The 15,760-nt window shown below is 43.6% G+C and overlaps 1 protein-coding gene and 1 pseudogene across 5 annotated transcripts in view; one reads left to right on the top strand and one right to left on the bottom strand.

The window, feature by feature from the left end:
• AP1B1 (adaptor related protein complex 1 subunit beta 1) overlaps positions 1-15,760 on the bottom strand; it is a 57,011-nt gene that overhangs the window by 31,167 nt on the left and 10,084 nt on the right. For 4 of the 5 annotated variants that reach the window (XM_041729069.1, XM_041729070.1, XM_041729072.1 and 1 more), the window contains exons 2-3: positions 5,550-5,612; positions 2,168-2,273 (exon numbers count right to left, since the gene is read on the bottom strand). In XM_041729069.1, coding sequence (XP_041585003.1) covers positions 2,168-2,273; positions 5,550-5,586 — 143 coding nt within the window. In that variant the 5' untranslated portion in view covers positions 5,587-5,612. The remainder of the gene's footprint in view (positions 1-2,167; positions 2,274-5,549; positions 5,613-15,760) is intronic. The other variant, XM_041729074.1, reaches the window with a different exon arrangement.
• LOC121475632 lies at positions 9,701-9,886 on the top strand (annotated as a pseudogene).

Below are 15,760 nucleotides of genomic sequence, written 5' to 3'. Positions count from 1 at the left end.
AGCTCTACAGCTTATCAGACCTGGCTCAAAACCAGCTCTGTCTCCTTCATCTCCCCACGTTTGTTCACCTCCAGGGAAGGTGTAAAAAACCCCATTACACAGGGCCCTGTAATATTTAAAGAGGGCACCATACTCCAGATATCTGGTCTTTGACATGTGAGAGGTGCTAAATAGATGAAAACAATTGTTTTCTTTCCTTGAAACTTAATGCGGCCCCCTTATATTGGGCTGCTGGTTCCAGATGGTTGTAGGGAAGTGGGAATAGGCATGTTCCTTTCACCAGAAGGGCCAGCTCAGCTGCCCACTAAAAGCTAGCTCAGCACATATGGAGCATTTGCTCTATGTCGGGCTTTGTATGTGTGATCTCATTTAACAGCCCCAAGAAGCCAGTGTGTTATCTTCATTTAACAGAAGACAATATTGAGGCTCATAAATTTCAAGTAACCTGCCTGAGGAGCCAGCTCTGGTTCTAAAGCCCATGCCCAGGATTGCTGTTATTCTGGGTGGAACCCCTCCCAACACGGTACCCCAGAGTCCCAAACCTCCTGAGATGTGAAGTATGCTTAGAGGTCAATTTCCTTCCTCTCTCTGGCATCATTACCTCCCCTCTCAAGGCTTGTGACTTAATGGTCGAGGACACAGTAACAGAGACCTAAGAGGTCAAAGTGAGCTCCCTGGACTCCCTTAGGAGGGAACCCAGTTGATAATGCTGACCTTCATGCATCACCTTGGAAGATGAAGAACCAAGAAGAAAGAGGAAGGTGAAGAGGAGAAACAGCTGATGGGCCTGTCACATCAGCACAACAAGTTCGCTTGAGACAGAAGAACAAAGGTGCTTCCTCTGTGAGGAGGTGACAGTAGTGTTCTAGTTGAAGGAGAGTGGCTTTGTCCTGGAAGGATGGATGTGACTTGGAAGGAGGCCTAATTTTCCAGCAGATGCCTGATCCTTTTGCCACTCTGTCTACAGCAGGTCTCTCTGCAGAACTGTTTCTACTGTGGTGCTGTTAGGAGGTCCCTTGCTGAGGTGGCAATAGGATAAGGCAATCCACAGAGAAGTCTGGAGAAGTGTGATCCGGATGTGGGATCCGGATGAGGAGCTGCTCCACAACAGTGCCCAGGCCTACGAGTCATGGAACTGGGCACCATGAGGGCATAGAGGAGAGGGTATGGGTGGAAATGCCCTGGATTTCGATTTCAGAAGAGCTGGGCCTGAGTCCTAGTTCTATTAACCACGTGACTGCTGGGCAGCCACTAGACCCTTTCTTTACCTGGTTTCCTTGGCAGTAAACACATCATTACCTGCAACATAGAAATTGTAAAGAACTGCTAGAAAACCTATCTGAACGTTTTCTGCATACTCTCAAATACTGTCCAACTCTTAAGTTGTTGCAAAATCCAATCCTCCTCCTTGGGGACTGTATGACATGGTGGGCAGGTAAACACAAGTACACATAATAAAAGGACAGTCAAGAATTAGTGCCAGGTGATAGGAACACAGAACAAATGCTGCACACTCAGGGGGGTGGGCTGGGGTGACGAGTGAAGGCAACAGAGACACCGTGAATGGGGTTTAAGAGATGGAAAACATGCTGGTAAATGTAAAAGGGGAAAGGGACATTCTACACAGGGCAAAAGTGTGAGCAAAGGTGAGGCAGCATTCTACATATGATTTGCTCTGGCAATCAGATGCAAAGCAGAGGCTGCAAACTAGTGATAAATTCGATAAATTCCATCTGCAGGTGTGTGTTACTGTTACTACAGTATTTGTTTAATATCATCTTGGCAACCTAAAATAAAGAGATTTAAAATGAAAAATCTTGATTTCTTTTTTTTTTTTTTTAAAACCAGACCTGCCCAGACTGGGTTCATTCTCCCCAGCTGGCAGCAATCCTTTGGAATCTCTGACAGGGTTCTGCTACATCCACTTAATTTGCTTGTTACCTTTTTGACCTTGCCCACTTCACTTACTCTCCTGCCACTTCACCCCAGCAGCATCTGAGCATAGGACCCCTCTGTAAACAAAACCTTCTGTTTGGAAAGGTGGTTCATGAAGGGAGCTATAACAAGGGGAGACACAGGTACCTAGAGATAATGTCAAGGAGAGATCTGAACTAGACCCAAGCTTTGGAGCCCCGCTCCTGCTGCCACCCGGCCTACGCCTGCACACCTGACATCTTTGCCCACGGTCATTGACGCAATCACTTTCTTTACCGCCTCCTTCTTCTTCTCCTTCTTGTCACTGTTGAGCTCTGCCTTCAGCTCGAAGATCTCCCCTAAAAAAGGAGGCAGGTATGAGTGATCCACCCCCACCCTGCCAGGGGGTCATTCTCAATCCCCAAATTCCAAAGGATGGGAGGGCAGAGGCAGGTAAGACACTCTGTGCTACCAGCTGAGGGCAGCTTTAGGTCCTTGGCCTTCATGACAGAGGCAGTAGAGAGGGACAATTCTGAAGAGAGGAATCATCAAGAGGGAAGCCTGGAGGATATGCTAGACTGAACAGAGAGAACTGTGGAAGCTACAAAGGTTTAGAGGGAGGCAAAAAGTGTGAGGATAGGTCGTGGTCAGCCACAGTTAAAAACATTCAGAGGAGGGATCCCTGGGTGGCGCAGCAGTTTGGCGCCTGCCTTTGGCCCGGGGCGCGATCCTGGAGACCCGGGATCGAATCCCACATCGGGCTCCTGGTGCATGGAGCCTGCTTCTCCCTCTGCCTGTCTCTGCCTCTCTCTCTCTCTGTGTGCCTATCATGAATAAATAAATAAAATCTTAAAAAAAAAAAAAAAAACATTCAGAGGAAAGCAAAATTCTCCTCAGCTACCACGCTCACCCAAAGTCCTCAAGGCAGTGTGTGATGGTATCTGGGGACTGAAGATGTGAAGGGAGAGGATAGGATTTGCTCGATTCCCACACTTGGCTTTTCCTGTTTTCCTAGAACCTCCAGTTAAAAACAGTGCACTCAGGGTTTCACTTCCTAAGCCACAAGTGGTTGCTCAGCTCTGAAAATGGGAATTCACTTGCTCCGTAAGAGCTTGAGCACATAATAAGCTATTCTTAAGAACTCAATCTGGAAACAACAACAACAACAAAAAAAAAAACAAATGAGGAAATAGGATTGTTCAGGGCCCAGATAACCTCAATGACAGGTTACAAGGGCAGACTTTGGAATCAGACAGGCCTCCTGCCCTCAAAACAGCAGCCGCCAGGATTTCCTGAACCTTTTTCTAAGGCAGGTGCCATACTTTTCTCCATTTCTTATTTCATTCTCATGACAACTCTGCATCATACCCCTGCCCCCGTTTTACAGATGAGCAAATGGAGGTTGTGACTTGCCCAAGAACACACCACCAATAGCAGGTAGGGCCAAGATTCAAAACTGGGTCTTGCAATTCCAAAGCCCATATGCTCAGGCCAACTAAGGATATCACTTTGCTTCTCTGAGTCAATTTCCTTGCCTGTACTCGTTCTACTTTGACTGGAGCAGTGAATTCTCTCATTTAACACTCAGATATAAAATACTCATCTCAGTGGCTGGCACTCACTGGCCTGCATTAAAGGTGACTACTATTGTTATTAATTTGCCATGTGACTTGGATTCCTTTTTTGTAGGAGAGCCCTGGGCTTCCCTCTCAAGTTACTTAGGGTCAGAATAAAGCAGACTGTCACGTGGGGGGAAGTGCTGAAGAAGTTCTAGATGGATACACAGTGAGAAAAAGAAAACTTGCAGGTTTTTATCATGATTGAACAATGTGGTGCTCAGGGAAAGAACTTGAGATGACAGACAGCAAACAAAGTTAATTAAGAACAATCACAAAGCATGGCCCAGGGCAAGGCCTCACTGAGGATATTGCTCAACAGAGCCAGTAGGAATCTGCAGACCTTGCAGTTCAGACTCGACTTCCTTAGGACAGAAGGAACACATGCCCTTCCCCTCCAAGAGACTGAGGGGACCATATCTCCCTGCTGCAGGATCCAACAGACCATGATGACTTTGATCCTCCTCCCTCATGTTGCAGGACCACCCCGGCTTTGCTCAAAGTGCTCGGTCAAATTCAATACAACTGTCCATCAACTAATGGATCTAGGCCTGAGTCACTTCAATTCTAAGAAGGCTGATGAGGTAAACTTGGGATCTGCCTGTTTCCAAAACGTCTCTTTCCTCTAATGGGCCTGAAATCCAATTAGTCACCAAACCTACCTCCTCAATCATATACAAGGCATCGGATTCTCTCTACCCACAATGCTGCACCCTACCCCACCCCCTGGGCTCAGGTACTATCATCTCTCATGGAAGCTGTGGTACTGTTCCCCTTGCCTCTCCCTAATATCATCCCCTTCACTTCTTTATTAGAAGCTGCCTTGGACCTTCTGTTGCTTAAAACTATAACTGATGTCTGACTTGGACCTAGGCATCCCTCTATGGACATTCCTCTCAAAAGAAAACCCGCAAAAACTCAACCACTGACACCCCAATACACTCAGCACTACGTTCACCCCCTCTAGCCCTGCACATCTCTCCAACTCTCCTTTCATCCCACTTCAGTAACTTGTGCCCAGGTGCTTTCTTTTCCTTTTCCCCGAAGGTACCCTGGGGAAAGCAAGTGCTCCGCTCTGCTCCTCTCCCCTCCCCCTTACCTAGTTAGCTCCACCCAAGGTCCACACAGCTCCCTGCACTTCCCCTTAGCACAGACCTACCAACTTTAGCGTGATTACTATTTAATAGTCTGTCTTCTCTGCTTAACTGCAAGTAAAGCCAGGTCAGAGACTCCAATCTGACTCCATGGCACATGGAGGGGGCTCAGTAAAAACTGGCTAGACCAATGAAGAAGTGCTCCATAAGGGGCAGACTACAGGTCCTGGCTCAGCTGCATCAACAACAGACTCTTTTCATCTGGTCAGCAGGTGTGTGTCAATCTTGCTTGGAAAGAAGGAAGGAAGAAGGAAGGGTCAGTCCGAAAGATGCTTACAGGGTTAAAGCACATTCGTCAGCCACTATAACCATCTGTTTTCCAGAGAGCAGAAACAACCACAATACCCTACAACATAAGACCAGCTTAGCAAATTTCAGTGCAGCAACTCAGCAGACTAACATTGAGTAGTTAGAACTGTGGGGAAATGTTTAAGATAATGTCAGATGAAAAACAGGATATAAATTCTGACTTCAACCACGTAAAACATGTGCCCATGGAAAAAGACCAGACACACACACACACATATCACTGTGAGGTTACTGATAGGATTGTGTGCTTTCTTTCTTCCAGGAAAAAAAAATCATATTTAATAACATTAGGCCATTCAGAACAAAAGAGGGTGTCGTTCCCCGCCCCCCCCGCCCCAGAGTGCTCTTCTCTTCCTGAGTTCTAAAGGAAGTGGTCAATTTCTTACACTATCAACACTCCAGTGTTCTGAATCCACAAGGTTAAAGATGCTCTGGGAAATTCCTGCCACTCGCTTCCAGGCCTCCACCCCTGCCCCAAAGCCCACCCTGGCAGAGAAGGCAGAAGGGTGGAGCAGGGAAAGAGTAGGAAAAGACCCCACAATGAAATAAACAGTACCTTTCTTGGTCGTGGTGAAATATTTTGAGTCAGTCATTTTGGTCCCTTATCTGTGGCCAGACTCTGCAAGACAGAAGAGAGGGGTGACTTTCTGTTGTGTCCACTCCATTTTCAATTAGAGCACAGGAGGAAGAAAGGATGCAGCACACACGTGGTATGGGAAGATAGCTTCTTATCTCTCCAAGGGGCAAATGAGCTGTTAGATAATGGCTGATCAGATTTTGGAAGGTAATTCTGAGGGATCTACCACATTTTTGAGTGTGCATATCCTTTTACCCAGCAATTCTACTTCTAGGACACTCACCCACAGAAATACCTGCACAGATGTAAGGGTTTTACCACAGCTCTGTCTGTAACAATACATCATTGGAAATAACAGAAATGGCCATCAACGAGGGAATGGCTAAATACTCTGAAGAGTCCACAGATGAAAAAGCACTTAGTCACAGCCACCCCTTTGTGGTGCTCACTCTACCCAGCACTGTTCTAAGTGCTTTGGGCATGTTAACCCATTAAAGCTTCATCACAGCTTCATGGAGGTGCCATCATTACCCCATATAATCAAATGAGCTTGGAAAATGCCAAATTTGAAAAGCTACGGAGGTTTCTTCTCTCTCCAACTTTTCTGAACTTCTCTAACAGTGATATGTGCTATTTATCTCTAGAGAGAGCTAGAATCTATCTATATACTGTAGATTCTAGAGCATTCTCCAAATTTAACTGGCAAGTTTCCTCAAAGCATCTCTCAGGACACCTCCCAGGGCAAAAGTCACAGTGTGAAGTGCTATTCTAAGGCAACAGAACAAAGTACCAAGGCTCCCTTGTTCATTCAACACTTACTGCATATCTACTATGTACCTTCAATGGTTCCCCTTGATCAACAGATGAAAGATTAAAGAAGCTACACAGTGGCCAAGTACCCTGGATACATGGCAGAGCCTTCTAGGGTTGTTCTAACATTTAAGAAGTTATCATTTACTGAGTCCCTATTACAGCCAAGGGTTTTACACACATTATCTCATTTAGTTCTACCAATAAGATACCTGGCTTTAACCCTACGTTACAGCTGAGTAAACTGAGGCTCACGGTTAAGTAACTTGCCCAAAGTCACACGGCTTATAAATGGTTAGACTGGGAGACCATCTTAAGGGCTGCCTGAGCTCAGCAGCTGTATTCTATCAATGACAGAATTCTGCTTCTCCCATCCAAAAGGGAGGATGGAGCCCTGACAGTTGCTAAGGACTCAGTCCAAAAACCAGAAGACTTTCAATTACAACTATCCAGTCCTACTTACACGGTAAGTGTACAGAATGTTTAAGATAATGTCTTAAACATGAAATCCAATCAGTCAGTACAGAAAACCACACAACCAAAAAAACAGACATCTGAATGGGAAAAACAACTCACTTTTCACTTTGTCCCTTCTGTTGCCTCCATGGGAGAGACTGAAACATAGAACCCATCGAGGGCACTTGTGACCAGCACTAGGTGTTACATGTAAGTAATGATCATTAGATTCTACTCCTGAAACCAATATTACACTGTATGTTAACTAACTAGAATTTAAACAAAAACCTGAAACTAATTAATTAACTAAAAAAACAGAGCCTATTAACATCTTCTTTCAATGCATTACTATGTGGGAGCAAGATGGAGATTACTGGTGGGATGGATGTAGGGAGGTCAAGAATCATTTCAAAAGTCTCTGGAAATAAAGCTGACATAGCTACTCTCCAACCCAACTGAATTCTCCAGACTAAGCTGGTATTCATGGCAGGACGGCAATGAGGCTGCTCCCCAACTGAGGAACCTAATAGATTTGGTCTCGGTAAGCAATGGGGAACAAGTATGTGCTGTCTTGGGGCTGCCTTAAATCCTCTGTGGATCCCATTAAAATAAAGGAATAAAGGCTTCACTGACAAAATAGCACAAAGGAAAAAACACAATTCTACCTTTCTTTTGCTTTGCAAGGTTGAAAAGGGATGATGGCACTTTTCTGTAGGAAGTGCAGGAAAGAGCAGAAGGGACTACTGTGTCTGATAATGACAGACCCACAGTGGGGACTCTAACTTGCAGATCCTGGCAGCAGGAGTCAGGGCTGTGGACAGATCCACAAACGGAGGAGCCACATCAGCCTGGTCCATGGCTCTGTCCATCTCCCCCTTCATAACCAGCCCAGGGTTCTGCATATGGTCAGTGTTGCGTTGGTAGTTGTTAAAAGAAATGAAAAGGGGCCAATGAACATCCTGGGGAGCCTTGGCTTGCTCTTTTGACAAATCTGTTATGTAACTATTTAGCATTTGTTTCCTAAAGGAGTTTACTTACAGTGAAAACAATTTTCTTTTGAGCATAAATAAAGCCATTTTCTCAGAGAAATCGCACCAATTTAGAGGTTCTTTATGGAGTGCTGAGAATGAGCAGGTAAACAAGAGAACAGGATGTCTACCACACAACAAAGGGCTGTGTGAGTTCAGAAGTCACAGGTGTGAGCACAACCGACAGAAGTATCCAAAATAGAAGTACCTCATTTCTCAAAGTTAGGTTGAGTCTAAGAAGAGGGATTGATGAAAGCAAAGGGGCTAAAAATTAAAGAAAAGAATCACAATAACATATAAACCCCTCCACTGTTAAATCTAGAAGGAAACCGAAGTGAACAAAAAGCAAAAACTACCTTAGATGTCTAACTTCATCACTGCCCTGAAATTCTTCCTTTTCCAGTAGAGGAGGCTGTTGGAGGCTTTCCCCTTATCTGCAGGCACAACACAACATCTGGGGGCCCTAAGTTCCGAGAACACAACTTCCTGGGGACAGATTTGTGTTGTATGCAACTGCCCAGGTGGAGGAGAGATTGGGAAGCTTCTTTTGGGGAGGGGGGGTTAAAAAAAGCAACAGAGTCACTAGGTCAGCTAATTTAGACCACCACCACAGTTGCTGATACCCCAATACCATTAAGCTTTGATGACATTCTTCCTTTTACAGGTGCTAAGTAACTACTCACAACTTAAAATGTTATCCAGTGTGAGTGCTGGCTCCTTTTCTCTGCAGTATCTATTTCGCATATCCCTCTGCAAAGGGCCCAACGGGACTGATGATGCAGAAATCGTATCTCTCTGAAGTTGTTTTCACATAAAGGAAATTAAAGTGAAAGAGGAAGGGAAAGTAGAGAGAAGTGAAAATGTTTCTGCAAAGCCACCCAGAGCACAGATTTTAAAAACCTCATTTCACTGTGGAAGATCAATTGCACCTCGTTGATCTGCTAAGGGTGGCTATCTCCTGTGTCCTTCCTCTGCAGTTACCTCTTAGATGTTAGTGCAAGAGATTTTTTCATTCTCTCTGCAGGAATGGAAAAAACTCTACAGTTCAGTTTAAAGGATCAGACTTGTGGATGTCACAGGAAAGACGGATTTCCCTGGTATTGGTCACCTACTGCCATATACTGCATGCCTACTAATGGAGGCCCCAGGGGCTAAGACTTTGTTTGATGGATCTGATTGTATACATGAGCCACAACTAAAAGCAAGCAGCCAATTCAGGCAAGAAAAAGCTTACTTTGGAAGTGACAGGACACTCTTTAAAAACCAGTAATTGGGCAGCCCCCCCTGCAGCCCAGGGCATGATCCTGGAGCCTGGGGATCAAGTCCCAAGTCGGGCTCCCTGCATGGAGCCTGCTTTCCCTCTGCCTATCTCTCTGCCTCTTTCTCTCTGTTTCTCATGAATAAATAAATAAAATTTTAAAACAAAACAATAATTGGGGGAATTTTTGGTTTGGAAAAATTGCTATGGCCAGTGTGATGAGTCACACTGCATTTACAGGCTAAGGGAGGGAAAGTCAAAATTAAAGAGGGGCACACCTGGAAGGACTGGTTTTGTCTGTGAGGAGCCATGGATGCTGTCCTTACCTTAAATCTACCTTCCCACTTTGATCCTATAATACCAGAACCAGTCCCTGTTCATCTTACTTTAAAAAAAAAAAAAAATCCTCCTGACGCTCCTATTTTCCCTTACCTCTAGGCTTAAAGCAAAGAAATTGAGTAACAGCTGGCCCGTTGAATGCATGCGGGACAGGTGGCTTCTTCCAGCTGGCCGCAGGTTAGCTGCGTACGTTGAAGGACACAACCAGTGGAATTGCTACCTTTTGCAAGACTGAAATCATGGCAGGTCCAGAAACTGATGCCTAGTTCCATTTCACTGGCATCAAAAAATATTTCAACTCTTATACTCTCACAGGTAGAATGAATTGTGTTTTGGCCACATATAGAGGCATTGCTTTGAGGATTTTATACTTCAAATTAAGGTCTAAAAAAACACCAGCTGTGAAAGCAATATAAATGGACTTTAACTTGGACCTCATCTGTTAACTTCCCATGCTTGGAGAAGCTAATGTCAACTTATCATGTGATACTCAATTTGTACAATAAATTATGAACCTGGGGGGAAAAATTGAGTAACAAAGCCTGAAATAAAGTAGTTTTATGTTTTCTAGAACTATAAAGAAGTCCTTGGTGAGAATCACTGACACACTGGTTAGGACAAAGATGTATTGTAATCTAAGAGTGGAACTGAGGACCTAGAGAGAAAATGGAAGGGGGAAAAAAATCATAAAAATATTCCCAGCTAAAGACTTTGAATTTTAGCCACTGGATTTTTAGGTTTAAGGAAAAAAAGGTCCTCAACACTTTTTAAATTTGTGAAGTCTTCACATCTTTTTTTTTTTTTAATTTTTATTTGTTTATGATAGTCACACACACACACACACACACACACACAGAGAGAGAGAGAGAGACAGGCAGAGACATAGGCAGAGGGAGAAGCAGGCTCCATGCACCGGGAGCCCGACATGAGATTCGATCCTGGGTCTCCAGGATTGCGCCCTGGGCCAAAGGCAGGCGCCAAACCGCTGCGCCACCCAGGGATCCCAGTCTTCACATATCTAAACATAGTTTTATAAACAAGAGCTAAAGAATCTGAGTTTTAAGCTAATAAAATGAATTTAAATCTATAAAAATACATTAAGAAAATAAATCCTGGGGATGCCTGGGTGGCTCAGTGGTTTAGCGCCTGGCTTCGGCCCAGGGCGTGATCCTGGAGTCCCAGAATCGAGTCCCACATCAGGCTCCCTATATGGAGCCTGTTTCTCCCTCTGCCTGTGTCTCTGCCTCTGTGTGTGTCTCTCATGAATAAATAATAATAAAAATCTTAAAAAAAAAAAGAAACCCTGAATATATTTCAACTTTTCTCCAAGATCTCAAATTTGCTAAAGATAACAATAATTATTTTATTTTTATCATCATTATTTTTTAAGTAGGCTTCATGCCCAACACAGGGCTTGAACTCATGACCCTGTGATGAAGAGTCATGTGCTCTACCAACTGAGCTGACCAGGTGCCTCAACAATAATTATTTTATTTTATTTTATTTTATTTTATTTTATTTTATTTTATTATTTATTTTAATAATAATTTTATTTTTATTTATTTATTTTTTTTATTTAAAAATTTTTTTTTTAATTTTTTATTTATTTATCATAGTCACAGAGAGAGAGAGAGAGAGAGGCAGAGACATAGGCAGAGGGAGAAGCAGGCTCCATGCACCGGGAGCCTGATGTGGGACTCGATCCCGGGTCTCCAGGATCACGCCCTGGGCCAAAGGCAAGCGCCAAACCACTGCGCCACCCAGGGATCCCTAATAATAATTTTAAAAGAAAGAATTCTGAACTGATGTTAATTTACTTCATCTCTATGATCCAATTCCTATCTTGAAAATGGAGACAGCAGCACTTGCTGTTTTACTTAGTTCACTCATTTCCTCTGATAGGTAACCATGAAGGAATAAAAGTACACTGACAAGCATAAATATTGTGGGGTTCCACTTACATGAAATTCTAGATAAGAAGAAGAGGCGAAACTAACTTACGGTGGTAGAAGTCAGATTATTGGATGTTTCTAGCTGAGAAGGACTGTCTTGAATGGGGCACAAAAGAACTCTAGGGGTGATGGAAATGATCTGTATCTTGATGCAGATACTGGCCAAACGGTACACTTAAGAACTGACATTTCCGGCAGCCCGAGTGGCTCAGCGGTTTGGCGCCTGCTTTTGATTCAGGGTATGATCTCGGAGTCCCAGGATCGAGTCCTGCATTGGGATTCCTGCATGAGGCCTGCTTCTCCCTCTGCCTGTGTCTCTGCTTCTCTCTTTTTCTCTCTCTGTGTCTATCATGAATAAATAAAATCTTAAAAAAAAAAAAAACAACTGACATTTCATTTGGTGTAAATCACACAAATATTGAATTTTTAAAAAATAGCAAAACCCAATGCTGAAGAAGAAAAATGGAAGACTGTATAATCTAGAGTAAACAAAGCCTTTCTGAAATAAATAAAGAAGCCTTAAAAGACTATGAGTTCGATTACATAAAAATTAAGTTTTCCTGCATGGCCAAAAACATAATAAAAAACAAAAACATATGATAATCACACACACATAAATTTCCATCACATCCCAGACAAAAGTCTATTTTCCTTAATACGTAAAAAGTACCTAAAAATAGGAGAATAGCAAAGAACATGGTGAGTTCACAGGAAGTGAAGAATAATGGTTTAAGCTTACTTATAAGAGAAACTGAAGCTACAATGAAATATCATCCAGTAACTACTGGACTGGTAAAGACCCAAAAGTCTGATAACATCCCATGTTGGTGCTGATGTGGGAAAACAGATACTCTTAATGCTAATGAGAGTCTAAATTGCTACAATTTCTACACCAATTTGGCAACAACTATCAAAATTGCAAAGATGCTGACCCTTGATCCAGCAAATCTGCCTCTAGGAATTTATTCTTTTTTTTTTTTAAGATTTTATCTATTTATTAATTTGAGAGAGAGAAAGTGCAGGAGCAGCAGATGAGAGAGAGAGAGAGAGAGAGAGAGAGAGAGAGAGAAAGAGAGAGAGAATCTCAAGCAGAATTGGTGCTGACTGCAGAGTCCGACCTGGGGCTTGATCGGCCATGAGACCATGACCTGAGCTGAAACCAAGAGTCAGAGGCTTAACCAATTTAGCCACCCAGGCACTGCTAGGAATTTATTCTATACGTACAAAAGCTATGTATGTACAGTTATTCATGTATTCATGCACCCTTCTTAAAATAGCAAACTATTATAAACACCTTAAATGTCCTTCCATAGAGGGTTTTTAAAAAAAATTATGGCATAACAGGGGTACCTGGCTGGCTCAGTCAGTAAAGCATATGAACCTTGATCTCAAGTTCATGAGTTCAAGCCCCATGTTGAGCAGAGAGATTACTTATTTTTTAAAAAAAGAAATTTGGGGCACTAAAGTTTTTTTTTTTTTTTTAATTTTTTTATTTATTTATGATAGTCACACAGAGAGAGAGAGAGAGGCAGAGACACAGGCAGAGGGGGAAGCAGGCTCCATGCACCGGGAGCCGGACGTGGGATTCGATCCCGAGTCTCCAGGATCGCGCCCTGGGCCAAAGGCAGGCGCTAAACCGCTGCGCCACCCAGGGATCCCCCTGGGGCACTAAAGTTGATTGAGCATCCGACTCTTGATTTTGGCTCAGGTCATGATCAGGTCATGAGATTGAACCCATTGAGCTCTGCACTCAGCACGGAGTCTATCTGTCTCTCTGCTCCTCCCCCCACTTGTGTGCTCTCTCTCTCTCTCTCTCTCAGATAAATAAAACCTTAAAAAAAAAAGGGTAAACAAGAAAAGTTAACAATCTTTTCCTCCAGAAAAGAAGCTGGATTGCCAAGGGATGGGGTGAGAGACTGATCCTTCATCACTTACCAGCTTACATCTTGGGAATTTTATATCCCATGCATGTATCACCTCTTTCAAATATAATAGTTTAGGAAACAATGGGACATCTATTCAAAAACTGTTCCTTGGCCCATGCTTATCCTTAGTCTCAGCTCAAACACTGCTACCACATAGAAGCTTTCTCCAGACCCACAGGGGCAGAGGTCTCCCTGATATCTGACTCAGTCACATCATGATTTCTCCACAGCCCTCCTCATGACTCTAATTTGGGATCTGTCCTGTTTACTGCTGTCAACCCAATGGCATTATGCCTGGCACATTCCAGGAGCTCATCAAATGTGTGCTGACAAAATTAATGAAAAGACAGGCTCCCAGAGAAACTACAAAACCAGAGGCCTATAAAAGATCAAGATAAGAGGACTCTCTGATGGGGCACCTGGGTGGCTCAGTTAAGCATCTACCTTCAGCTCAGGTCAGGATTCCACGGTCCTCGGGACAAGCCTTACTTCAGGCCGCCTGCTCAGTCAGAGTCTGCTTCTTCCCCTTCCTCTGCCCCTCCTCCTGCTTACACTTGTACCCGCACTCTCCCTCTCTCAAATAAACATCTAAGAAAAAAAAAAGAGGACTCCCTGTTCCCTGATGAGACCAGAGTGACAATGGGACAGACTAGAGACATAGGCCTTTGTAGTTAACTTTCAACCAACACGGTAAGGATGATCCAATGCCAAGATGGCTTGCCAGGAAATCTAGCTTTGCTACCAAGAGTTGTATGACCCTGGGCAAATGCCTCCATCTCTGGGCCTTATTTTTCCCAATTGTCAAACAAGAGAATTCAACCAGACCAATGGCTTTTCAAGCCCCTTCTTGCTTTTAAACTGTTTAAAACAAAAATAGAGTTGTTCTGGTTGACTTAAGTGTGGGGGACCTAGAACCCAGCTCATTCCACTATGTCCAACTCCCCTTCTTCACCAGGGGCCCTTTAGACAACTTACAGTTCCACAGGACAACAGTTTCAGTCTATTAAATGACAGATAAACTCCATCCCACATCTCAGGTGTCACCATTCTCTGCTAGATGAGAAATCCATTTCCTCACCAATAAGTGTTCTCCCAAAATATCAAACAAGAAGAAATGGAGCACGATCATTCTCAGAGCATGACAGAAGATGTTTCCAAGGGACAAGAGTAAACAGATTCAGAATGCAGCCAGTGCCACCAAACCTTATTAGGTCTTCAGTTAGTCTTCCTTTCCTTCAGTAAGGAAAACAATAACAAGTCAAATGATTCCCCAAATGGCCTGCCAATGGCCAAGGAAAGGACTTTTCTAGTCTCAGGGTAGTGATTCATGCCAGAGCAACCCATGCTCTGCAAACAGATGAGAAGCATCAAGCTGGTAGCACTAGAACAATGAATGCATACCATGGGCCCTCAGTGAATTAACAAGGAGACAGTATTGTGAAATTAGCCAGAGAAGCAGCTTCAGAAAAGGGAGAGGGGAAAGGAAAGGAGATACTTGGCAAGGTATGATCCAACTGCCAAGACTCATCTCTGAATTCAAGGATATTTGGGCAGAGAAAAATGATCCCTGGAAGTCTGTGTTGGTGGCTTCCAACTTCAGTGCTGTTTAAAACAGTTACTGTTAATCCCTTGCCTGATGAAGAGAGGTTCCGAAACATGCCCCAGGCACATGTTAGCTCAAGGACAGTCAAGACTACACTAGGAAGAATAAATAAAAGGGAATAGCATGGTGCTACTTTTTCTTCTTCATTTAGAACAGAAAAGCCAAACTTTTTTTTTTCTTTATTTATGATAGTCACACACACACACACACACACACAGAGAGAGAGAGAGGCAGAGACATAGGCAGAGGGAGAAGCAGGCTTCATGCACCGGGAGGATTCCCACCGACGTGGGATTCGATCCCGGGTCTCCAGGATCGCGCCCTGGGCCAAAGGCAGGTGCTAAACCGCTGCGCCACCCAGGGATCCCAGAAAAGCCAAACTTTAATTATCCCCATGTGTGGCTGTTTCCGTTCTGTCTCAAAGGCACAGGTTAATTCATTCAAAATATTCCCTTACTCTGTGCCATTCTCTGGATTGTGTTCCTTCCCTATGAAGCCTAGAGTTTATAATAAAGACAATGATTCTACTCACCACCCAGCAATTATTCATGGCTGCTCATCAGTCTAAGTCTCCTTTTAAAAAGGAAAAGGTCCTCACAGGAAAGTCCTAAAGTTCATTTTATAGACAAGGAAACAGGTAAGGCCACCTTGAAGATTAAAAGGGTGACTCAGCAGTAGAGAAACCAGATTTCAGACTTTCTCTCTTAGATGTGGTCACCAAACTCAGGCTCTTTCAAGTCGGTTTAATAACTGAGAAAATAAGCTGTGCTTTTCTTTGGGCTTGGTGTGGAATTCAGAACAAAGGCAGCAATGGTAGTA

Source organism: Vulpes lagopus, chromosome 14 (assembly GCF_018345385.1).
Source record: "Vulpes lagopus strain Blue_001 chromosome 14, ASM1834538v1, whole genome shotgun sequence".
Classification (NCBI taxonomy): domain Eukaryota; kingdom Metazoa; phylum Chordata; class Mammalia; order Carnivora; family Canidae; genus Vulpes; species Vulpes lagopus.
Note: the sequence above shows the minus strand (reverse complement) of the source record. Positions and strands in the feature narration are given on the sequence as shown.